At 40.8% G+C, this 25,557-nt stretch overlaps 1 protein-coding gene across 1 annotated transcript in view; it reads left to right on the forward strand.

The window, feature by feature from the left end:
• CR1 (complement C3b/C4b receptor 1 (Knops blood group)) overlaps positions 1-25,557 on the forward strand; it is a 104,724-nt gene that overhangs the window by 17,553 nt on the left and 61,614 nt on the right. Inside the window, 10 exon segments of the mRNA XM_058669695.1 lie at positions 417-498; positions 806-888; positions 1,355-1,735; positions 2,851-3,036; positions 4,232-4,417; positions 5,030-5,062; positions 5,918-5,993; positions 9,031-9,116; positions 17,962-18,158; positions 18,400-18,523. Of these exon segments, the coding sequence (XP_058525678.1) occupies positions 417-498; positions 806-888; positions 1,355-1,735; positions 2,851-3,036; positions 4,232-4,417; positions 5,030-5,062; positions 5,918-5,993; positions 9,031-9,116; positions 17,962-18,158; positions 18,400-18,523 (1,434 nt within the window).

Consider the following 25,557-nt stretch of genomic DNA (forward strand, 5'->3'; position numbering starts at 1 on the left):
GAACATACTCGGGGTAGCTAATGGAAGGATCTTCTTCCTAAAGAGGCCTAGCATCTTTGAAAGAAAAGAATAACACTGATGACTGAACAAGAATCTCTCAGTTGCAGATGGCCTATGGTCAGATGTTTGAGTTGGAATCTCTCTGTGCTGGTACTTATGTTGGCGGCAGGATTGGGCCTTTTCTTCCCCCACAGGTGGCATACAGGTGGAAACACGGTCCTCTTTGTCTGTGAGATGACTGTAGATTACACTTCTGACCCTGGTTATTTGCTTGTGGGAAACAAATCCATTCACTGTGTGCTTTTTGGAAAGTTGGAGTCCTTCTGTCCCGTGGTGTGAAGGGTACTTTCAGTCCCAGAATGGTCTTTCCCTTGGCTAGGAAGCATGTAAAGGTAATTCCAACTTTGTCCTTCTAGAGGCATGCCAGCCCATGAGAGATATTCAACAGCTTCCAGATGATGCACTTGTGGAACTAGTTAACACGTCCTGTCAACAGGGGTGAGTCTGAGCAGATCCATTCTGAGACACAAGGCGCCTCCCCCAGGGCTGTGCATGAACTTCACCATCAGCCTCCCTTTGGAGGGTCCTCATTGTTGTACTCACAGAGAACGGGAGAGGTGGGGGAGTCTGACATCCCTAACCTGCATCTCTGACTTTTCAGTCCTTTCCTACTAGTGACTTTCAAGTATGATGCAGTTTTCTTTCTTGGAGGACTAAGAGTTTTAATATATGTGATTTGAAGGAACCAGGTTGTAAAAACATGGTATGGGAAAAGAAAAATGCATCATAATCTGTTTCTGTTTAGGTACCATTTGGCTGGGCACACTTACCAGAAATGTCAGGATGTTGAGAATGGAGTATGGTTCCAAAAGATCCCACTCTGTGAAGGTAGGTTAGAAAAATGCTGCACAGTGGTGGAAGGGGTCAGACAGCAGCCCCTGAAAAGCTGTTGACTGCAACTGTCTCAGTAATCCATGGGTCCTATTCAGTACATGAGGAAAAGTTCAGTGTTGAGTCAGCATTGATGCTGGAAAACAATACTGGCAAGTAGGAACTGGGCATTGGCCAGTACAAACTGCAGATTTTTGGGTCATGGGTACATAGCTGTATTCTTCTACTGTACTTTTTCTGATTTGCTTTAGAATGAGTATCTATTATACACGTAATGACATTTAATGTAACTATGTTTAATATAGCTATATCTTAAAAAGTACAATCTAGGTTCCAAAATTCAAATAACTTTCTATTTAGGTAAGGTATATGCAATTGCATGGTGCCACTGTACCTAAATAAAGACTGTCCCCTTGGATGGGATGCATGAGCTGAATTGGAATTCCTTGTATCTCTTTCACAGTGATTCTCTGCCCACCTCCACCCGAGATTATGAACGGGAAGTATACCAGCAGGAAGACAAAACAATTTCACTATGGCGATGAAGTGTCTTATCAATGTTATGAAGGCTTCAATCTTCTGGGCCAGAAAACTTTGCAGTGCAGCAATAATACTGAAGGACAGGGGTTCTGGAGCAGCCCTGCCCCCCAATGCCTCCACGATCCTCATTGTCCCGACCCAGAAGTCAGAAATGGATACAAACTCAGTAAAAGTGTCTCTAAATATTACAATGGTGACACAGTAAGCATTGCCTGCAATTCTGGCTTCATCCTGAATGGCAGTCACTTGATTAAGTGTCATAGTAACACTTGGGTTCCAGGCATACCAGCTTGTATTAAGAAGGGTAAGATCTTTTAAGGGATAAAATGTGGGAGGTTGTACGAAATTTAAATTTTCTTCTACCTGAAGAAAAGCAATGAAAGTCCAAGAGAATTGTATTGTCTATGGAGCTCTGCCTTTTATCTTCTTGTGTGAACATTTCCTTTTCATCATTCAAAGTGTTGAGTCATAGTACATAAAAGAACATCAGTGTTCATTTTTCCAAACTGTCAGTCTTCAAATATAGTATTCTAATGATTTTTTCACTTTATTTTTAAAAATTTTACTTCTTTTCATTATTATCATTTTATGATACAGATCCCAAGGCCCTAGGATTTCCCTTATCCCCTCCCCTCTAATGAATCTTTAAATTGGAATATACACAGGTTCATTTTGGGGCAAATGTTTGGAGTAATGTTGCTTGATAAATGGATTTTGAAGGCTGTGATTTCAGCCAGAAAGGGAGTTTTGGTTGTTCTGGAGGCTTAAGTTAGCTTTCAAACTCATTGCAGTGTGTGTGTGTGTGTGTGTGTGTGATATTTTAGTTATCAGTTGGCAGCCTTATTCCTGTGAATGACCATTTATGATACAGGCTGCCTGTTGGTGAACCAAGGAGTGAACTGCACTGCCCAGAATGGTTTGCTTTGGCTGGTACAGTGGTCTTCATTTATGTGACAGTAAACGGCCCAAGCTAATAAACCTGTGAACAGTGAGGGCCCGCTTGCTTTCCCACAAGCCACTGGCAATGTGAGCTGAGCAGTGGCTACCAGGTTCACGAGGATGGGGCTCTCTGATTTGTCTTATGTGGAATCTTCCGATTCCAGCTCTGGGAGACATTTGAATGTGTGACCCTCAAATGCAGTCTGTCAGCTATTTAAAGGAGAAAGAAGAGAATCTTGTTGCTAAGATTCCAAATGTAGACCACAGTCATCAGCATTTTAGTATCTTAATTTTGACACTTTTCTTCAGATCATACCTGATATAGTTCAGAAATGCACATCTCTATAAGTATTGCCCATCTGGCTGGAAGGAATGAGTGTGTCTAGATGCCAATTCGGTATCACTCTTGTATCACTACTAGTAGTATTGGCTAGATATTCCTCTGTGTTTAATTAAAGATCCTTTCTTATTGGTCTCAAGCTTCCTTAGGGTGTCAACCTGCATCCAAAATCCTCAACGGGAATCACAATGGTGAAAATATAACTCGATTTCCCCCGGGAAAATCAATCACATACAGCTGTGACCCAGGTTACCTGCTGGTGGGAGAGGCGCACCTTCTTTGCACCCATGAAGGAACATGGAGCCACCCTGTCCCTTATTGTAAAGGTGCATTGTCTGTTTTTTTTTTTTTTCGCTGTTCTTTTTATATCAAGTTTGTCCTAATTTGATATATCCAGTTAGGTAAGCTTGTTTTTAACATAAAACAAAGAAATGTAATCATCAGATCATTCAATTAAGTTCATTTAACTGAATTCAATTCAAACAAGAACTTTTCTGCATCTGTTAACCTAATCATGTAGTTTTAAATTTTCCTTCAATTTGTTATTTCATTGAAAGATAGTCATTGCTGGTCTAATGGTAAATCATTTCATTATAAAATGTTTTAATTAAAAATTAATTTAAACATTTCAAAATAAGAAGAATGACTTAGGCTATTAACTATCTGGTAAAGAATCATTTATGTAATCATTTATATTTAGAATGTTGAAGTACTTTTGCAAAGTAAACAACTAAAGTAAGGTTGTATTTATACTGTGGTAACCATTATGATAAATGTGCATTTGACAAAATACTGATAAAAAGTGCAATGATATTTTGATTATATTTCCTATAAGCTGTGGTATGGATATAGGGACAATTTTACAAAAGAAAAATTCAGAAGTCATTCTCATTGTCATAAACAATGTAGATGAAAAATGAGCAATGCATTAGCTCCCAATATTTGTTGATCTATGTTTACTAAATGTCAGCCGTGGTACACAGCATTATCCATGCATTACCTCCTTAGTCCTCACGAAGACCACAGGAGGTTAATGCCATTATCCTCCCTGTTTTATGGAGGAGTTCCAATACCAGGGAAACACTTGTGACCTACACAAATCACACAGCAAGGATGCACTAGAGTCATCATTCAAATCCAAGATCTCACATTTTTGACTCCTACACTGAAAACATGGAAAAGAAATAAGAATGTGTATGTGAAATTATGAAGAACTGGAGTAAGACCAGTAGCAGTAATTCAGAACAGCAGTTCAGAGAACATAACATTACCTATTCAGCCCTAATCATTTCTCTAGGAAGCTGTATTATTCAGGGAATACTAATAAATAAATAAATGATAAATATGAGAGAGGCAGCCGCCACTAAAAATGTGTCTAGGATGTTGTCTGATGTCATTGAACCCTTGTTTATCAAGGATAAAATCCCCTGGTATCAGAAACCTTCCTATGCAGGAAAGGCTCTGCTTTCTTGGTAAAAGGATAACATATGGCTCTACTTTAACTCAATCCTTTAATTTCAGAGGTAAACTGTAGCTTCCCAGAGGATACAGATGGAATCCAGAAGGGGGTGGAGCCTGGGAAGATGTATCAATATGGAGCCATTGTAAGTCCAAAGTGTAAAGATGGGTATACCCTGGAAGGCAGTCCTCAGAGCCAGTGCCAAGACGACCACCAATGGAACCCTCCCCTAGCTGTTTGCAGATCCTGTAAGTACGGAGGGCTTCCCTGCAACTTGGACCTGACTGATGGGGAGAGAAAACAAGCAGGGCTCAACAGTTTGTGGATTTTTAATGACATAGATCATTGTGACTAAGTGGTACAGTAATTGATGAGCTTGAAGTTGATGGCCTGTTCTAGAAAAAGCACAGCTTTCATATGGCAAGGGGAATAAATAAAAAAGAAAAAGGGTGTGAGCAAGAACTGAAAGGTGCAATAAGGAAAAAAGATCACCTTACATTTTGCCACAGAGATTTACCTCTTTGGTGAATTTTGATTTGTAAGTGCTTGACCATTTGACAGAGAGCTCTGAAAATATGTTAAACTAACCTTTTAGAGAATCTAATATTTGCAAAAGAACCCATGGAACCACTGACTATGATGCTAATTCTGATTTGGAAGATGATTATGTTGGCACTTTCTCAGTGGTTAATTCCCATAATTTGCCTTATTAATGTGCAGGTGGGAACAGAATCCACTGAATTGTTACATGAGAAAAGAATGATAATTCAGGTTTCCAGGATCTTTCAAATAGGCTTAGAAGGAAGCTGTGTGATTTTGCTGCTAGACTGAGCTTTTCAATTATTTTGTCTTCTCTTTAGATGCAGTTGCTCCACGTGCTCCTCTTCTTGGTGGTAAGTTAATTTAGAAATTTGAAGCTCTTAGGATGTTTTGTACAACTAGTTGCTGAATGTTATTGTTAATGGTATGCTAAGTCTATGAGTATAGGGATGGACTTAGGGATGGACTGAAATTATGTTTTTGCAGAAATTAAAGGGAAAAGGAAGGAAGAAAAGGTGTTGAGGGAGAAAAAGATGGCAGGAGGGAAATATAGTTTTCTTCTAAGAATTGTACCTATGTGATACATGAAATCTGCTCTTTTATATTTTTAATAAAAAAATTTTAAAACTCAAGACAGCCAAAAATGTTAAAGGTGCTATATTCTACCTGTTAATTTTTTCAGTTTACCTCACAGGAACTTTTATTTTCTGATGTTTTAAGAAAGTTTTAATGTGTACCTCACATTACAAAATTTCCCATTAGCAGACAGATGAACAATTTAAACAACCAACTATTCCTGGTTTTTAAATTGTTATTTTTGATTAAATCTTGGTATTTTACATGCTCTACTGCTATCAAAATAGGCCAGTTTATTCTGCCACAGAAAAACAGGTTTCAGTAAGAGTTAGATGTAGTTATGAAAAATGCTGAAATTCTTGTGCACCTAATTTCACTGCAGTAATAGGAATGTCACTAAACAAAACTGAAACAGAAAATTTTAATAGAAAGTTTCCTGGAACTGATTAAACAGAGATTGGATCAAATAATAATAGCAACAAGCCCAAATATGATCCATTCAGGACTTCAGTCTTTATGGCTGAGAATGTTTAAGTATAAATGTCATTTAATATTTGCCCCAGAGTCAGTTCCAAGCAGCTTAGGCCACAGTTCTCTTGCAATTGATATTTGCTCTCTTTTTTTCCCAATAGGTATTATTGCAGGTTCCATGTTTCTTATCTTCTTGATTAGTGTTGCCTTATTCATGATATCAAAACACAGAGAACGGTAAGTTCAAATGCATGTTTGACCAAAATACAAAAAGGCACAGGTTGCATGAAATGAACACTGTAATGTGATAACCAAGTAGTGGGAGATTCATAAGAAGGATCAGAAAGTGAGGAACTAAGTTAGATTCAGTGATGTGTAATTCTCCAGTGCAGAGACTACATTGCTTCCACATTTATTTTGTTAGTGAAGATGAGGATGATGAGGAATGCCTTTGCATAAAATTTGTCCTCTATCTACTTATTTCCTTAGAATAATTTTCTACTTAACAAGGATGCATGTACGGGCATTTAATGCTTAGTAAATATCACCAAAGAACCTCCTAAAAAGCTTGTTCTTGCCTTATCACATATCAAATTTTAATATTTATGCTTCATTGGTCTGCTTATTCTTCTACTACAAATCATTTATACTTAATATAGTTTTATTCTACTATTAATATCTGGTAGGACAAGAATTCCCACTATAATTTTTTGGTTAAACATTTATTTTGAATGTTTGAATTTTATGGTACAATTCCATACAGACTGGGATTCCCATCCCCCCCAAATCCCACCCCCTAACTGATTTTCACCACGTTGCTACAATAGTATCATCCTTTATAATGAGTCATGATTCTATCAGTCTGTTATTTAAGTGTGCCGCTACATTGCTGGTACAGACAATGTCAGACAGCCCAGCATCCCACTGTCTACACATTTCCAACAGTTTCACTGGGAGTCCATCTTTGATTTGGAAGCAGGGATGCATATTGCATTGTATCCCCATGTCTAGATATGGTAATCTGTATTACTCCATCACTATATTATTTTAAGGAATTTCATCTCTTTTGTATTATTCTTATAAGTGCATTTTAGAATCATCTGTTATTCCCTAAAAGCAGAAATATTATGATTATATTAAAATTATAAGTCAATGAGAAATTGACATCTTTCCTATGTTTCTCATTCTGAAAGATGATACACCTATTTGTTTAAGTCATCTAACAGAGATATGAAAATAGATTTTGTTCAAATTGATCTGCCTGCCTCTATGAACCAGAGATGCTCTATTAATAATCACAGTATTACAATGATTTTCTGAGATAGTTCAATTTTTCTCCTCTATTTAAAAATTCCCTCTACTTACTTTTTTTGTATAGATAGGCTATAGGGTTGTTCACACTGTAACCTCTTCCTCACTCACAGCAAGAACAAGATTCACTTTCTCAAATAGGGCTTTTCATGTTACTGGTGTGCCCATTTAGCATATATTAGGGAAATCTGAAAAGGTCAGCAGGTGCCTGATCATCCTAAGACTCTTGCTCCTGACAAGGAGCTGTAGTTTATTCTGTAGAGTCTAAAGCAAGGTGCTCAGGTGTTCAGATTTGCATGTTCGAAAGCAGAGGCCAGACAGGGCTCTCAACCAACAGTGGCAGGGATGGGAATCAAGAAGATGGAACAGACGCAGGAGTATCTTTGCTCTAAGAGGACAGGATTCCCAGGACGTGGTGATCTGCTGCACGTAGGAGAAGGGGCACACAGAAGGACTCACATGAAGGTGACTGGCTAGACCCAGTGATTCACCCAGGGAGCAGAGGGGCAGCTCTGTACAGGAACAGCTCAGTTCTGAACTATTACTGTGAAGCACCATGATACAGGACTCAGGATAGGGGCCTGGACTCAAGTAGGTGATGCTTAACCCACTGCAGATGCCTTAAGACCAAAAGGCACAGAAAAGGTAAAATGGGGGCTGAAACAAGGGGGAGCAGAAATAGTCAGAAGTAGGAGGAAAACTAGGAGAGCTTTGCAGAATTCAAGAGAGCAAAGGTCTCAGAACAAAAAAAAAAAAAAAAAAAAAGAGGGTGCTATTTGCATAGCCTTCCTGAAAGGAAGCTAGAAGATAATTTTAGTAAAGAGTAATTGGAAATTTAAATAAATAGAAAATGTGGTCTCTATCTCTTTCCTTCATGTGCATGTGTAGGATGTTTAAAAGCAAAATGGCTAAGTTTGTGTTGCAAATATGGCAAATGCCTACAAGTTCGACTAACTTAAATATTTTGGTTTGGTTACTATTTGTTAACATGATTATATGCTAATCATGTATTTAAAAGCTTAAACAAACACAAATCCAGAGTGTTGTTAACTTAAATTCCTATATTTCACTCACTTTTATTACCTGTTATGAGCCACAGACTTATGGCCATTAGACTTGGCCTACCTGACAACCTGTTGCATTGCAAAGCCTGCCTTGGGCAAGCAGGGCCACAGCAAGCAGGATATTAGGCCAGAACATCCTGTGTAGAGCAAGCAGAATAGAACCTCCACCTTTGTTCCTGTTCAAATAATTAGTTCCTCCCCTGTTTCAATATAGATGATTAGTTCCTTCCCTGCTTCAATGAAGATAATTACTTCCAGGAAACCCCTCGCCTTTCCCTCCTCCCCTAGAGAAGAAGATGTATATATATGAGGAGTAAAATAAAGAGCAGGAGACACTCCTTTCCACCAAGTACGTGTGTCCGTGTGTTTCTTGGGCCAGCAGCCCGGGGGCTAGCAGCCCGGCATTCCCAGTCCACCCTCGTGTTTGAGCATCATGTCCTGCAGGTCGGGACAATTACCATTTTCCAACTCATTTTCTGATTCACTGGCATAGGCATTTGAACTTCCTTAAATATTTTATAAATGAATGACTAACTCATCTTTTAAAAATGAATGTCTAGTGGGACCAGCATTATGTTGCAGCAGGTTAAGTCTCCACCCGTGACACCAGCATCCCAGTTGGTCAGTTGTTGTTTTCACAGTAGTGAGGTAAAGTTCCCCCAGTCTGCTGACTTAGACACTTCAAGCCTACCAAGTCACTGTTTTGTTATTTTTCTGTGCCTTTTTTGAATAGTTGAGTCCTAGTTTACCTCATGAGATCCTTAAAATAACAAAATGAACTCAACTATGCAAATTACCTGCTATAGGGAATTATGAAAGGGAAACAACTCTTAAGTCTTAATAAAGTAACTGCAATCAATAAATAAAGATTTACCTTTTCTCTCTCTTCTCTCATTTAGCAATTATTACACAAACAAAAACCCTCAAGGAGCTGCTCATTTAGAAAACCAAGAAGCATACCCTGTTGATCCATACAACCCAGCAAGCTAATCAGAAGACTGAATGGTACCTACTGAAATTGAATTGCTTTTACTAATTTGTCAATACTACCTCCACTGTGTCCTTATGAAAAGCAAAGTACTAAATATATGTGGTTCTGAGTATTATGTAAATCTTTGGTATTCATGGATAGCGATTGCTAATTTGCTTAATATTCCTTGCTAAAATAATGTTTCAATTTTCCTAAATTCATTCAAAAAATATTTGACTAAGGAGCAAAATGATTAAAGTAGATAAGAAGATGCTAAGCACTGGAAAAGAAAGAGTATAGGCCAGAGGGATAACAGGAACAAGGGAGATGCCAGGAAGTCCTTACTAAGAAAATGGTACTGGAACAAAGATCAGAGGAAGTAAGTATTCAACTATGTAGGTTTGAGGGAAACAATATTCCAGAAAGAAAGAATAGGATGTGCAGAGAGTAAACACAATGTGCACCTGCTGTGTTGGAGGTACAGAATGAGGTTAGAGTGTCCTCCAGCAGGATGACTATGGAAGACAGTGGTAGAGATGAACTCAGAGAAAGAAAGAAGGGATAGTGAGGAGGAGATAATCGTATATAGGTCATGCTAGGTCAGTGTGTTGAGTTGAGCTGGGCTTCAATCCTGAGCTGGGAAACATTAGAAGATTTTAATAGAGAAGCATTACAACAATCTTAATTGCTGTGATAAGTGAATACAGGAAGCAAAGGATGGGAGATGGGGTGTGTTGGGGGGAGTGAAGAGTGAATTGCAATAATCTAAGCAAGAAATCATGTGTGGCTACCACCAAGTTGAAGAGGTCAGATTCTGTAGATAGTTTCAGAAGAGTGACAAATGACCCATCATTGTTATACTAGAATCTGAACAAAAGAGAGTCCCATTGATAATGCCGGGGGTTTTGGTCAGATTGAGTGGAAGAATAGAAATGTCTTGATTGGGAACATAAAGAGCAGGGTTGGAGGGAAAAGACTTGCATGTTGGAGAAGTTGAGATGCTTAATAGACACCCAAGTCAAAGTATCAAAAAGGTAGCTGATACAAAGCCTGAATTTCAAGAAATAGGTCCAGGCTAGAGACACTATGGAGCCTTGCCAGCACATGGCTATACCTAACAATGACACTGAGCTAAGGGGGAGAAAGAAGCTAGATAGGAGAAAAAAGATCCAAGTACTGAGCCTGGATCCTTCTACATTAGAAGCCATGGAGGGCCAGCAGAGGAAAGGAGCCACAGCTGCTGGTACAGGAGAAAACCCCAGGGCAGAGCACCAGCAGTCAAGTGCAGAGCTCAGTTAAGCAGGAGTGAGGAAGCAACTGTTTCAAATGCTGTCAACAGGCCAAGAAAGATGAGTAGTGAAAACTGACCACTGGATTCACCAGCACAAAATGGTTCACTAAACTGTGTAATAAGAATCATTCGGCATAGAGGAGGGATATAGGAGCCTGGCTAGAGTGAGCTCAAGAGAATCAAAGAACAGAAATTGCAGGTGTTAACTACAGAGAGCTCTTTCAAGGAGTCTTTATTTAAAAAAAAAAAAAGATGATCAGATAAGTTGAGTGATAACAAGGGCAAAAGGTAAAGTCAAGGAGAAATTTTTTTTGTTTAACAATGGAAACATGATGATGATGAACTTGACTTAGAGACTAGGAAGGAGATGTTAGAGGTGCAGGGGAAAAGCAGAATGTACTAAATGAATGTATTCAGACTGAAGACTGAATGATAGGGAGTAGAGTGAGGTGGTCAGGTTCCACCAAGATTTAAAGGAGAAGATAAGGAAGAACATCGTGGGGTTCATTGTGCCAAATCATTATACCAAGGCTCTTTCATATCTCATCTCACTTAGTCCTCACTAACATCTTGAAAGGAGGACAAGATCCCCAGATGATTCCAAGACGCAGATACAATATCCAAGATGGGAAAACCACAGCTTGACCAAAATCTCAGGACTAATACTTGGCAAAAGTGGAATTCAAACTCAGCTCTGACTTCAAATGTATTTCTCCCATGTAATCTGTAAGACATAAAGTTATCTTAATCTCTTTCATCTTAGAATTGACTTGACTAAGAGTGGAAACCTTCAACAAGGCTCTAGAACACTCCTGTGGTCATTAAGGAAGAAAAAGGTTACTTGTTGCGGTGCAAAGGAAGGGGAAGAACAAGGGATATCATGCCAGCCAGATCTGCAGTCCAGACCAGAGAGGGCTTGAGAGGCAAGCTTTAGATACACAAGTACTGAATGAAGGCACAATATGAAAATGTTGCTTATATACCTTCATAACTAGTTTTATTAACAGTCATCAACATAAATTATACTCATTATTTGTTCCAGATCATCATATTTGAAGAAGGACCTCCTACTAGAAGGACATCTAATAAACTCAGTATTTCATTGGATGATAGCACATAGAGAGCACATTAAGAATCTCATTGTTTAAACCTGGAGCTGCACTGCTGCTATTGATGCTGCCTCCTGAACACAAATGATCTATTTCTGTGTACTACATGCTTGAAATCCAGCTGAACACGATTGGAAAGAAACCTCGCTAATAGCAACTCTGTGTGGTCTCAGCATTGATGAAATCACTCATAAGCTGTAACTGCCAAATGCACCTTTTCTCAAGCAAAACAGAAGGAGTTGGCTTCATAGTGGAGGGGGAAGTCTGGTTTCACTGCCATGTGTTCTTCAGGGACTTTCTGAAGTGTCCCACCTGAAGCCAGCAATTAACAATTGTATGGCTCTAGACATGTCACTTTCTGAAGGAAGACATGGAAAAGAGATCTGCTCAAATATAAAGTCTTCTTCTTTTCGTAAAAAAAAAGATGCTTACTACTACCATAGGCTTTGACTTATAATGTGGTTGCAATTGTTTAAATCAAGTGTGAGGTGTTGCCCATGGTTATGGAGATCATACTCTTATTGGGAAGTGTGCCTGGGTTTTAATAGCAGCTTCCTTCTCCAAAATCACCAAACATTTCATTTGTATTTCCACTTGATCCAAATTTCCTCACAATATACACTTTGCCTTTCTACAATCACTCAGTAATTCTGATTTGCACAAGCTTTGTGAAATTATGGAAGTTAAGTTTAAATTCTAAAGATTTGACATAAATTTAAGCTTTGGATGTTTCCTTAGCAGTTTTGTCATAAGCTCCACTTGCTTGTAAAGTATCATTTAATAATGTGCATATTAGCCATTCAAATAAATTATATTCATTAAAATTGCCTTCCATGATTTTTTTTTCTGGAGCCAAATCTTAAATGACAACAATGGTCATGGGGTTTTCAGTCTTCATAATTTAATATTCATTCTGGATCCCACCACTTGTTCATTATAGCTTTACTCTTAACTCTCAAAGTTAAATTTCCTTGCCTTCAAGATTCTCTCTTAGGGTTTTCCACCCAACACCTTCCCCTAGCCATCTTTTCCTCCTCTATTGTATCTGAGATCCAGCTGCTAAGTTTGTCCCAGCACAAACTTATATGTAAAATTAAAACTTTCTCACTGGTAGTCACAAATTCACCCTCTCTACCTTCTCCTAGATTAGGTATGCAGTCATCATCTACTTTTGTTTATGTGATAGAAAATACATAGCATCTATCATCTTGCATTTTTAAAGTAGAAAATGTTACAGTTCAGTGGGGTTAAACACACATGCACATAGTTGTGCAACACATCTCCAGAATTGTTTAACATCATTTAATATAATAAACTTGATACTGTCATTGTCATACTAAAATTACATACATTAAATAACAACTTTCCCAAGTTCTGAAAACCATCATTCTGTTTTCTGTCTACAAGAATTATTTGTAAATCAAATCATACAGTATTTATCTGTGGCTGGTTTATTTCACTCAGTACAAAGTTATTCATTTATGCTGTAGCATGCGACAGGATGTCCTTGCTCGCTGAGACTCAATAATTGTTCATTGCTTGTAGCTGCCACGTTGGGCTTATCCTTTCGTCCACTAAAAGACCCTTGTGTTGCTTCCACCTCTTGGCCCTTGTGTATGAGGCTGCTGTGATCATGGTCATGCAGACACCCCTCCAGATGTTGCTTTCAATTCTCTGAAATGTCCACCTACAAAGGGAGCACTGTTCAGCCCTTTTATTCTTTGACAGCACCATTTTCAATTCCCAACATTACCTATTAACTCATCTCAACCCACGTACTCCATTCTGCCTTTGTTCCTCCTTCTCTGAGCAGATGTGAAAACATCGGAGGACAGTTCTCCAAGCTTCCTTTCCTTTGACCTCCATGCTTGCCTGCTGCATGCACCATCCTTCCTTTCTCCCTCCCATCTGTCTCTCCCAGTTCACCACTTCATCAGTGATACCCCTCCCATCTCTAGCTCCTTCCACCCACAACCTTCTTAAGCCATAGCCTATTCAGCTGCAAGTGACAGAAACCCATCTCATAATGGCTTAGACCAGATTCTAATATTACAGCACAAGACATAATAAAAGGCCAAGAGTGAACGTGTCATATGTCAAATGAGAATTAAATAGTCAAACCATGTCCTTAATCTGTTCTATCTCTTGCTCTCCTTTCCCTTGACGACTTCATTGTTTGACAGGCACTTTAAAAACTAGCAAAGTATTTGTTGACCGTGTTAAATTTATAGCTATCAGCTTAGCATTTCAGCACAAATAGCTTTCTTGTCTAGTGTTTCCTGTAAAAGTCACTTCAGCAGCTCATTTCTCCAAACAGGGTCCCATTCCCCCCAATGAATCAATGATTAATACAGTGACATAAGTAGATGACGAGAACTGGGTTGCCTGCTCTGTCATGGAACTGTGGTTAATTTTGGTCCCATCTCAGTCATTTTCAAATATGGCAGTTGTGTTCCCCAAAGAACAGCTGGCATCATCTGGAGGCATATTTGGTTGTTAATGGCTGGCAGAAGAGAAGGGACTGGCATCTCACAAGTGGAGGCCTGTGGGACCATGAAACATCCTACAGCTCACAGGGTACCCCTAACAACCAAGGCCTATCTGCTCCAAAATGTGAAGTGAACTGAGGCCAAGAAACCACAGTGGACTTGACCCACACTAAGCCACAGCAAAGAGGGGTATTTCCCAAAGGAAAAGTCTAGGAACAAATTTCAGAGAAAAACACTAGAGATATCCAGAGATATCCACTACATCCCTCCACTCAAATTCTTCCCACACCATACATGTTTCTGTCTCAAACTAAACTTCTGCACCACCAAAGTATCTGAAAGAATGTTTGACCTCAGCTGTCTCCGCCATTGCAGCCAATCATTTATTCAGTAAATGCTCAGGTAAACTCCCTGTGTGCTAAGCCCTGATTAGATCACAGGTGGTGACAGTGTCAGATCGATGCCTCCTCATGCAGCGTGTATTCCAGTGGGTAGACAGGCATGTTGTCAGATGGCAATGGAATGAAGAAATATGCTAAACATAACCCAGGGGAAGAGCAAAGGAAGTTCTGCATGAATGTATCATTTTAAACAGTGGCCCCAGGAAGTTTTCATTGCTAAAATAACATTTGAGCAATAGAATTCAGGCATGTCAGGAGAGGGTCAGCCATTTGCACAGAGACTCATATAAAGAGCTGTCCAAGTGAAAGGGACATTAATCATATTAGAAGATATGGCTTGTTTCCATGGCAATGGTAGATCCAGAAGAACAGAGGGAATCAGTGATGCTGGAGAGAGGAGAATCTTTGCAGTGATCTCTTTTGGCATGAAAGAGTATACTGAATCCAGTTCATGAGTTCAGAGGTTATTCTTGGAGAAGGGTGTGAATGCAGCATCATATGAATGAGATGAACAGCTATATCAGCCAAATACAGGTATAGGTATATGGGGGCGTGGAGGGGTAGTGGTGCTAGAAGATTGTAGAAGTTCTTTTTGATTGCTTCTGTTTTCTCAGTAAAACAAGCAAAAAAAAGCGGCAAAGTTGTAAACAGAGATTAAGAATAATGGAGGCAGTGTGAGCATTGAGTGCCAAAATTATTTTTAAACATTCCTTCAGGAAAAAGTGAGAATAAGTAAATTAGATAATAGTAGTGGAGCACCAGACAGAATGACAATGAAATGAGGTGTCATTGAAGTAAGACTGGTCATTGTGCACATGTTTTTTTCTTGAACCACATTCAGTTTCTTTGGTCTAGGGGTATCATACCAAAGAACTGGATGCAACTAGGATTGCTGTTTTGTCTAACAAATAGTGTAAGAGTGAGAGAGCTGAGGATGTGTGCAGGATAATGCCTATCCTGAAGGAAGATGGCATTTAACATGATGGGGATGAAGGTGAAGTACATAGAGCGGTGTGCATAAGCGTTTGACCTCACGATGAAAACGTTCACCTGGATTCCACATTAGAGCTTGTCCATGTTGTAGTGCCTGGGCTCAGTTTCTGCCTCAAGGTTCTTGTCAGTGTAGTCCCTGGGAGATAGCAGATGATGGCTCAGGCAGCTGGGTAACTGACAACCATGAAGGGGAAATCTCAATTGAGTTCCTGGCTCCTGGCTCTAGTCTCAGCTCTTACAGGCATTGGATGAATGAACCAAAAAGTGGAAGCTTTGTCTATCCATCTCTGCCTCTTCAATAATAATAACAGAAATAATAATAATAATAGAATATGAAGGAGTTGGAGATTGAGAAGTGGTAACTGGATAAATGGGTTACAGGTACTGAGAGATGCAAAGATATTTGGATCCAGAATACAAGGGAGTGAACTCAAAGTGTATTTGAAACTACCACGGCCGTGAGTGTACAAATCAATGAGGACTGTCACAGGAGTAATGACAGAACAGATGCTCAGGAGTTGGCTCAAGCTTCAAGGAATGATAAGAGCAGATGATAGGGGGTGTGGCCAGAAGAAGAGGTCTGTTCTGACAGAATATGACATAAGACATTTTCTTCTCACCCCTTTTCCATAGCCATGTGAGTGACTTGAAAGAAGAGGCTCAGCTCCCTGAGGAAGGGTATTGGATGTACTGAAATGCAAAGGTGATGAGTGATCAAATCAAAGTACAGATTTCTTAGAATTAAATCTCCATAGAGATGCTAAAGGAGATTAGTGAAAAACGCAAAACATACTAGACCTTTGGCTGATGGTCCCTTCTCAGTGAGTGAGGGGAGAAATTTAGACTCAAATAAGAGGGCTGGATGAAGCCAGGCAGTATTCCAGAATGTTTGGGTAAGATAGGGCTGGGCACTCTAATGGCACAGGTGCTCCGAACTGCATACACGTGGATCTCCATATGTGAAGATATGCTGAGCAGAGAACTTCTCTGCCTTGGGCATCTGTACTCCTCCACAAGATACATTTCTGTGTAGAGTACAGTGGAATGAACACATTTACTAAAATACTCTCTACACCACTCATCTCTGCTCCACCCTCACCTGTCCCTTCCAGAAGAAGCTCCTGGCTTTGGATCAGCTCCACTCCAGCCATTGTGGCCACTTGAGGAGTGAACCAGCAGAAGGAAGATCCTTCTCTCTATAAATCTGCCTTTCCAATAAAAAATAAATCTTTTAAAAAGTAGTGCCAGACCAGGTGTGGCTAGGACAATACACATCAGTGAGAACCAGAATGGGTGTGAGCTGGCTGAACAAAGTCACCGTTCCTGCTAGGACAAGAGATGGACAAAATCATCTGGGGCCAAGGACCCACTGTTGTGCGCAAGATCTTCCACTGGGAGGAAAATTGACAGAGGACCCTGGAAAATTCCTTTGTAAGGACACAGTTCATGTAGGTGAACACAAGAACCAAGTCAAGAAGCAGCTCTGACCATGCCAGGTTATAGTATCCACCAGCCTACATGTGGCTCAGGTCTGGTGACAGACCAGGCTGGGCCAGTTCACAACACCCACTGGCAGATTTGAGAACCAGGATAGGGTTCCAGGAGGAGCCAGGTCAGGCCACAACACCAGCCAGCTCACAGTGGGGATGCTGAGATGAGGCAAGCAATGCAGGTCTGTGGGAGCCGGGTCCGTGAGCTGCAAGGGCAGGTGATCTGGTGGCGTTCAGGTCACCTGGCCTGGGTCCTGGGGCCCCCTTGCTCAGTGGGTGCCAAGTTCATGAGTCCTAGGGGTGGGGGTTCTGGTGGGGTGGGGTCACCTGGCCCAAGTCCTGGGGCCTGCCTATGAGGTGAGTGTGCTGGGTTCATGAGCCCCAGGGTGGGGATCCAGTGGGGGATCCAGTGGGGCTTGGGTCGCCTGGCCTGGGTCCTAAGGCATGCCTGCTGGGTGGGAGCCAGGTTCGTGAGTCCCAGGGGTGAGGGAGCCTCACCTCTGAATTGGTGAAATTGACAACATTTCAGAACTGTCCAAACCACTTGGTCAGAACCCTCAGAACAAGCTTTGCATCAGGACCCTGGATTGATGTTGGGTTGGTTTTCCATCCTCGGGTACTGGGACAGTTGGGAGGCTAGGTGGATTCCCCCTTTAACTCTCCCCTTCCCCCAGAGACAAGAAGAAACAGAGAATTTGGAAACAATGATTTCACCCATTTTTCCCTAACCCTCAATCCTTCCCACCCTAGTCAACCATGTAATCATTATTAACAATAAAATTTAAAAAAATTAAATTAAAAAAAGTAGAGTCTATTCATTTCTAAGCCTGCCTCCTTTCCCTTTCTGGCATCATCTTTAACAATCAGAGTAACTGAAATCCACTGCATGAGTAAATCTGCCCAATTCCATCTCCAATGTCTTTGTCAAGGGTCCTTTTCATCAGTCCTGGTAAAGCCAGCACTGAATGTCAATGGGTTGATGGCAAACGACTTCTTCCGGTCCCCCATCCACCACTGCACTATTTGAATCTCACTTGCAGAGGCTTCTATTTTAACACTGTACAAGTGTTGGGTCGTGCCCTTTCAGGAACCTTTGAAATCTGTGCCTCCACCAGGCAGAAACCTCCTCCGAGAGCGCGTCCCCAAGCCCTGCATACCGGGCAGGCAGGCAGGCAGTTCAGCTGCACATCTGCCCACACGGATTCCTGCCTGGACAGCACCGCCTTTGTTGTGACCAGCGGGTCTTCAAGTGGAGCTCAGCTGAGAGATGGAGGCACGGGTCTGGTTTTGCGCCTGCACCTGAGTCTCTAAAGCGATCTCAGGGCGTCAGCCTCCCTAGAAACAATGCAAATGGGGAGTAAACAGCACGGTGCTTATTAAGGGGAAGCTGTGGTCGAAAGCTTTGTGCCCCAGAACCCTCGGCCCTTTCCAGATCCCGGGCGCAGCGGCCAGCTACCGCCTCCCGGCTCCACCACGCGCTCCCTCGCCTTCCATCGACTTGGTGAACGCTCCGCGCCCGTAGTAGCGCTTGGAGAGCATGGGAGCCGCTTCCCCGCGGAGCCCAAAGCCTCCGCCTCGTCGGTCCTGCTGCAGCGGAGGAGCCCTTCTGGCGGCTGCGGCGCTGCTGCTGGCGCTGCCGGCGACCTGGGGTGAGACGCAGGCGGGCAGGGGTCGCGGGGCTCCGGGCTGGTGGGCAGGCGGGAGGCGCCGCACTGCTGGACCCGGATTCAGCGTGCATTCGTTCTGGGTGGCAGAGACAGCGGCCTCTGGGTGCCAGTTCGTGGCTGCAAGGACTCCAGAGGCTCAGCGAGTGCAGCGTGGCCATCTGTGGCTTTAAAAACTCACTGCCTGGGACCGCTGCGGCCCAGCATGCTGCTGATCCTAGCGAAGGAAATGGGGTTTGGTAATTAAAAGAAAACTGCGTTTAACCTCAAAAACCTCACTGGGAGAGAAGTTACCGCACCAGTTGGTTTCCTCATCCTTAAATGAAGTGTATCCCCTTGCGCATCAGTATCACTACCTTAAGGGCATAAAACATGTCAAGTGCCTATCATGGCACAGATCATTTATTTTCTACCCCATCCTGGACCACTGCCTTTGCCCAGCGTTCCAAGGGTGTTAGGATAAACACTCCCACTCCTCCTTGGAGTGTAATTATCACCTGTTAATAGCCCTGCCCTCCCTGGACTCACTCCTCAACCACAAGTGCAGCCAATAACAACATACACTTAATTGAACTTGGATGCTGAGACTCCAGGAGTCTGGAGCCTGGAGCAGGTGCAAGCACAAGGTGCAGTGGGGTCTGGCGGTAGGGGGAAGAACCGCAGAGTCACTTACACACGGCATCTCGGCCACGTGTGGAGTGCAGAGTAAAGCTCATCCGTAGCTAGCAGGGGGATTTTCAGGCTATGTCTTCACTTCCTTCCCCAGAAATTAGTAAGCATCTTCAGTCCTACCCTCCTGTCACTCTTCCGGGCCGCCTCTGAAATCATTCCTTGTCACAGTCCGTGGAAGTGACAGCCTGGAGCCTTTCCCTAGCCATGGGTTTCTTCTCCACTGCTACATCCGTGTGGCACACACTAGTTTCCTTGATCCTTGTCAGAGAATAAGGAAAAACGGGTTTTCACTGAAGTGATTATGAATATTTTATTTCCTTGGACATCAGAAAGTAACCCGCTAAGGGAATACATGTGATGAAGGCATAATTTTCATTGTAGACACAAACCATGCTAAAGAAACACAGCAATCTGTTGTCAGGGCTTAGCAGTGCCTCCTTCCTATGGGCACTTGGTGGTAGTTTGCCAGTGTTTATTAAGTTACTGCTATAAACAATCCCAATTGCCATTAACTGCAATAATAACAATAATGAGATTATCATAATGGCCCTCAAGTGTGAAACAGCCTACACTAAATGTAATTTGGATGTGAAGGTAATTTTAATAAAGAAAATGCTGCTGGGATGTCTCCAGCGCACCACTTTGAAACTGAAAAAGACGGATGGGAGAAAGCAACGCCTGCAAGCTGTAGCAGTGTGGAAGTAGGAGGTAGGGCTTTATGCATGCACTCTCCTTAAATATTAGGAGGCCAGAATTTTGACTTTCCAGCTCAGGAAACTTACTAGCATGGGCAGCACGAGTGTTTCCACTCTTCAAGACAATGCACAGCACTGACTCTCAGAGTCCACTTGCATAACATGAACACAATTGGCAGGTTGCGTGGAGAAGGCTCTTTTGAACATCAGATGAAGTAGCACATGTGACAGAGTTTGTAATCTGAAAACCCCCATGCAGAGCTTTAGAAACTGACAAGGAAGTCATGCAGAAGAGCCCAAGTTTACAGCATAATTGGGAAGAAAGAAACTTTAGGTCCAATGATGGGAAAGGCTGAGCACAAGAGGCATGGCTTTAGCAGTGTTTAAAGAGTGAGCCCAGGAACAGGTTGTACACAGTAATCCAAAGGGATATTTATTTCTACATAAAAGATAACAGAAGTATGAAGATCTTCTTGCTGTTATTGCACTATCTATGAGATCATAATGTGTTCCTCTAAAATGGACTTCGATTAGTTATACAGACATATTACAAACTCTAGGGCAATCATTGAAAGACGGAAAAGAGAAGCAGAACTGATCTGCTAATAAATTACGGAAAATAGAACCCTGTAGCGTGTTCAATTAAAAACACAAAGGAAAAGGAATAGAAGACAAAGATAGGAGCAAAAAATAGGGTAAAAAATAGAAAATCATAATAAATATGGCAGTGCTCAAACCAACTATGTTGATAATTACTTTGAGTTCCAATGTTCTAATTATTCAATTAAAAGATAGTGATCGTCAGAACCAAGTCTATGCTGTCTATAATAAACCACTTGAGACATAAAGAACCTTGTTTGTTAAAAGGCAACTGAATGGAGAAAAATGTACCTGAGTGATATTAATCTAAAGAAAACAGGAGTTATCAATTTCAGACATAACAGACCTCAGAACAAGGGCAGTCATCAGGGAGAAAGAGAAGCTTAAAGAGTGAGTTATTCAGGAAGACACACAGTGTGTATGAAACAAAGACAGAACGTCAATACATGTGAGGCATGACAGAACTGCAGGAAAAGGGAAATGAGTCCACTTGGAGCTGGAGATTGCAGCAGCCTTCTGCCAGAAACGGCAGGTGGAGCAGACAACCGGTAAGGTCACACTTGAACTCAGTGGTGCCATCAGTCAGCTGGATGTCATCGACTAGTGTCAGTTGTTTCATCTAGCATCAGCAGAATACATTTCTCTCTGGCTTACCGGGAACCTTCACAGATAAGGACACATTCTGGACCATGAAAGTAACAAAATGAAGCATTACTGGGCCATCATTTTAAAAGGGGTGGACTCTGGCGCCCTCTCCTGGTCCCCATGAGAATTACCCTACCCTTGCTGAGTAAAGAAGCAATGTGAAGAGGGTGGAGATCTGCTTTTTGTGCGTTGCGATGTGTTTCTGTTTTGATGTACTCACACAAGTTGATATATGGTTTGCATCATCTTTAAGACAAACATCGCCTTTTGACAAGTAATTTTCAAATGTCTTGTATAAAAATTCAGATCGAAGACAGTTCTAGCAAGGTTAACAGCAGCAAAGAAAATGGCAGAGCTAACAAGCCCCTGTCCCCCTTCAAAATAAGCAAAAACATACAGGCTTTATGACAGAGCAGTGAAAATGAAGGAAAAAACCTAGACAATATCACCAATCCCAGTTTAAATATAGCCTTACACACACTGGTGATAGGCAGACCTAGGGATTCCTTTAGATGTTAGTTAAGATGGTTCTTCAAAAAGAAGAAATGTGTATTATGGTAAAAACTACACAGGCACTTCAAATAATTCTTCACAAGAAACATATATCTTTTTTTGTTTAACTTAAAAACAGTTTATTGAATAATTATTCTCAAGATCACAGCAATATTCATTCAGGGAAAACAAGAAAACATACTGCAAAACAATAACAAAGTTTACCGAACTCATAAATTGTATTTGAAACAGACACTTTGTTTCTGAATTTGAGTAAGAAATATAATATTTTCTCTTTATGACAATAGGATAATATGTATGTTAACATTAATTATACTTTCAGAATGTACAAAGAACAACATTTCTTTGGATTACAGTCTTTATAATTATTACCTTACAAATCTGTCCCTTTGGGTGATTATTTTAAGTTAATTTTGACCAAATTAAATGCCAGAAATAATATATTTTATTTCATATGCTACTTCCTACTAAAATCATAATACTGATTTATTATTGTGATTTCCTATTTAAAGCATGAACAAGAACTATTAAACTCTCATTCCAGAAGGGAAATTTTTATTATTAACAGAGAAACATATATCTTTTGCTCCATTTTTTCTGTGAGCCTTTTTAAAGTTCCCACATATAAAGGCAATGTGATTAAAAAGCATTCAAAATGTTTATTTCATCTGTATCACATTTCTTTAAATTATGTTTACAGATATAATCATCATAATATATTGATACACATATATAATTTACAAATTTAAATTCTTGAAAGTGCTATTTCTAAAATGATTTCATGGTATGTATATGTGTTAAGTCATCAAATTATACCATAGTCCATAGGTGAGACAAACACCAAATTATGCTCATCCCACAAGCCCAACAGGGACAAGGAGAAGGAATAACATCTAAACCCACAGCATCTGAGTTTTGCCAGTGGAGCTTCTTTGCGTTTAATTCAGTGGCTTCCAACGTGCTGGTATCTATCAAAGTTACTGTGACTTTTAAAAAAAATCAATTCCAAGGCCCATTGAATCAAGGATTCTGGGGAATGTATTCTAGACTCTTTGTGGTTAAGATTTTATAGGCAATTCATCATTTACTTGTTCATTACAACAAATATGCACTGAGTGCTGGTGGTAAATACCTGGACTGGGCATAAATTTAGAGAGACCAAAACAAAAATAAAACCATATAATTCATGTCTAATGTCTATTAAGATAGTTTCAAAAGCACACAAATTTAAAGGTGTATTATCATAAATTGTAGTAATTAAACAGTCCTGACATAAAAGGGAAAGAAAAGGTTATGATTAGAAATTACCATGGTGTGAAGAAGAGGAAAGTAGTTTAGATTCAAAATCCCCAAAAGGTCAGAAAAGACTTCAATAAGGAAGTGGCATTTTAGCAGAGACCTGGAGGAAGAGAAGTTGGAATGAAGTTGGAAGAGCATCACCCAGGACTGTCCCAGACAGGAGAATAATAACCTTCAGTAAAATTAAAGAAAGAGAAGGGCTCCATCCTCCTGAAAGGACAGAGTGGCAAAAGATGAAGCAAGAAGCACAGGCATGCATGCCCTTGCTATGAACTGTGGGTTTAATTAAGACGATGTGTGGTCACAGGACAAACAGCCTGTCGGAGAAAAATAAACAAGAAGTCTGAGCTTCCCGGAGCATCGTCCCTTGCTTACAGCAGTGCAGAGTTGCTCTCCTATTCTGAATGAAGCCGTTCTGCACAGGTACAGAGGTACGCACTGGAATCCTGATGTGTGCAGGTGCAGGAGGTCCTTGGCTGAATCTGGGACACACTCAGAGCAGCTCTCACGTCACCAGTCACTGAACTGTAATGCTTCCCTGACAAAATGGGCTCATTTTCTGCCCAGTTGGACAGAAAATTAGTTCTTGGAAACAAAATGAGCATGCCCACTCTAGCAGAATATTTGAATCTGTTAGCATGTTTCCTTTTCAATGAATGACAGTGCTAAGGAGAACTTACTGGGTGCCTTCTATATGTAGCATGGTGCTAGCTGCTTTCTACTTGCTACTGTGATCCTCTTGTCAAGCCTGCCATGTAAAAATTATCTTCCCCTTTGTGAAGCTGCAGCTGAGGCTTGAGACATCAAATGATACAACTATGGCCTCACAGCTAGCTAGAAGGCACTGAGTTAAAAGTCATGTCTCTACAAATCTAGAGATGCTGTGAGTATATACCATTTTATTACTTGTATTAGTCTTCTGTTGCTAATAACAAATGATCACAAACTCGATGGCTTAAAACCACAGAGATTTGTTCTCTTACAGTGCTGGAGCCAAAGTCAAAATGCATGAGTAGGGCTCTGCTGCATCTGGGGGCTGCAAAGGAGAATGGGTTTCCCAGCTCTTTTTGCTTGCAGAGGCTGCTACAGCCATTGGCTTGTAGCTTCCTCCCTCTACCATCAATGCCAGCAGAGTAGCACCTGCAAGTATTTATCTCCTGTCTGCTTTGACCCTCCTGGCTCCTTACAGTAAGGACCCTTGTGATAATATCAGGATCTACTAGATAATCCATGACAACCTGCTCATCCCAATCTTTCTAGTCACTTTTGCAAAGCTCCTTTACTTTAAAGGAAACATTCATAGACTCCAGGGATTAAAACATAGATATCTTTGGGAGGCCATTACTTAGCCTATCACACCTTTCTATATAGATTTTCACAGATGACATAGCTTTAATTGCTATGTAATTCATGCATAAGAGCTGGTGTATGTGTTTACAATAGAAAGGAGGAATATTTTTAAAAATTAAAAATATGTTAGGCAAAAACAAACTACCAAGAGAAAGCTTACTTGGCAAATAAGCTGTCAAAAATTGTCTTTAAAGCACCTTTGTGCGATACTGTGTCATTATTTTACATTTAAAAATTATTGAATGTTATAGCTTTTAAAGATACTATACTGTTTCACATTTGTCTTAACAAATACAGTAGCAAAAGTCAATTAAGACAAAACTTTACTACTAGAGATAGACTAATATGATGTTAGAGGATTAATTTGCCACCAAACACAGAAATTAAAAGCATGATGATTTAATAAATTGAACTCAGAACATGTAATATGAAATAGAATTGGAAGGAGAAATAGAAAAATGTAAAATGGAATGCTTTCACACAACTCAATATTTGGTAGAATAAGAAACCCCTAAAAGTCACTATCTATAACATTTTTTAAAAATTTATTATATTTTTTATTGCAAAGTCAGATATGCAGAGGAGGAGAGTCAGAGAGGAAGATCTTCCATCTGATGATTCACTCCCCAAGGGACTGCAACAGCCGGTACTGCACCGATCCGAAGCCAGGAGCCAGGAACTTCCTCCAGGTCTCCCCACATGGGTGCAGTATTCCAAGGCTTTGGGCCTTCCACAACTGCTTTCCCAGGCCTCAAGCAGGGAGTTGGATGGGAAGTAGAGCTGCCAGGATTAGAACTAGCACCCATATGGGATCCTGACGCATTCAAGGTGAGGACTTGAGCCACTAGGCCACCGTGCCAGGCCCTATCTATAACATTTGAACAAACATGATTAACTTACAAGACCTCACTGGCATACTCAAACCACCATAACACACTTCCAACACTGTTTTGTACAAGCACACAGGCTGAGAATCAAGATGGTGGAATAGAATAAGAACACATTTAAACAGACAGAGAATCATTAGCCAGGGTGAAGCAGAAAAGGCAGATTCCAGGAAATAGCAAAGGACAGGCTGACCTGGAGACGGATGCACACGGAGAACAATGGAGTGGTCTTACAGTGACCAGATACCCTAGAGACAATCAGTGAGTGGCGACCCAAGCTCCATTGGCAGCCAGGTGGGAAGAGGAGTTCACTGGAAGCTTAGGTGCCATTTTGTGTGGTGAGGTAAAAAGTGTGGGA

Source organism: Ochotona princeps, chromosome 10, assembly GCF_030435755.1.
Source record: "Ochotona princeps isolate mOchPri1 chromosome 10, mOchPri1.hap1, whole genome shotgun sequence".
NCBI classification, from domain to species: Eukaryota; Metazoa; Chordata; class Mammalia; order Lagomorpha; family Ochotonidae; genus Ochotona; species Ochotona princeps.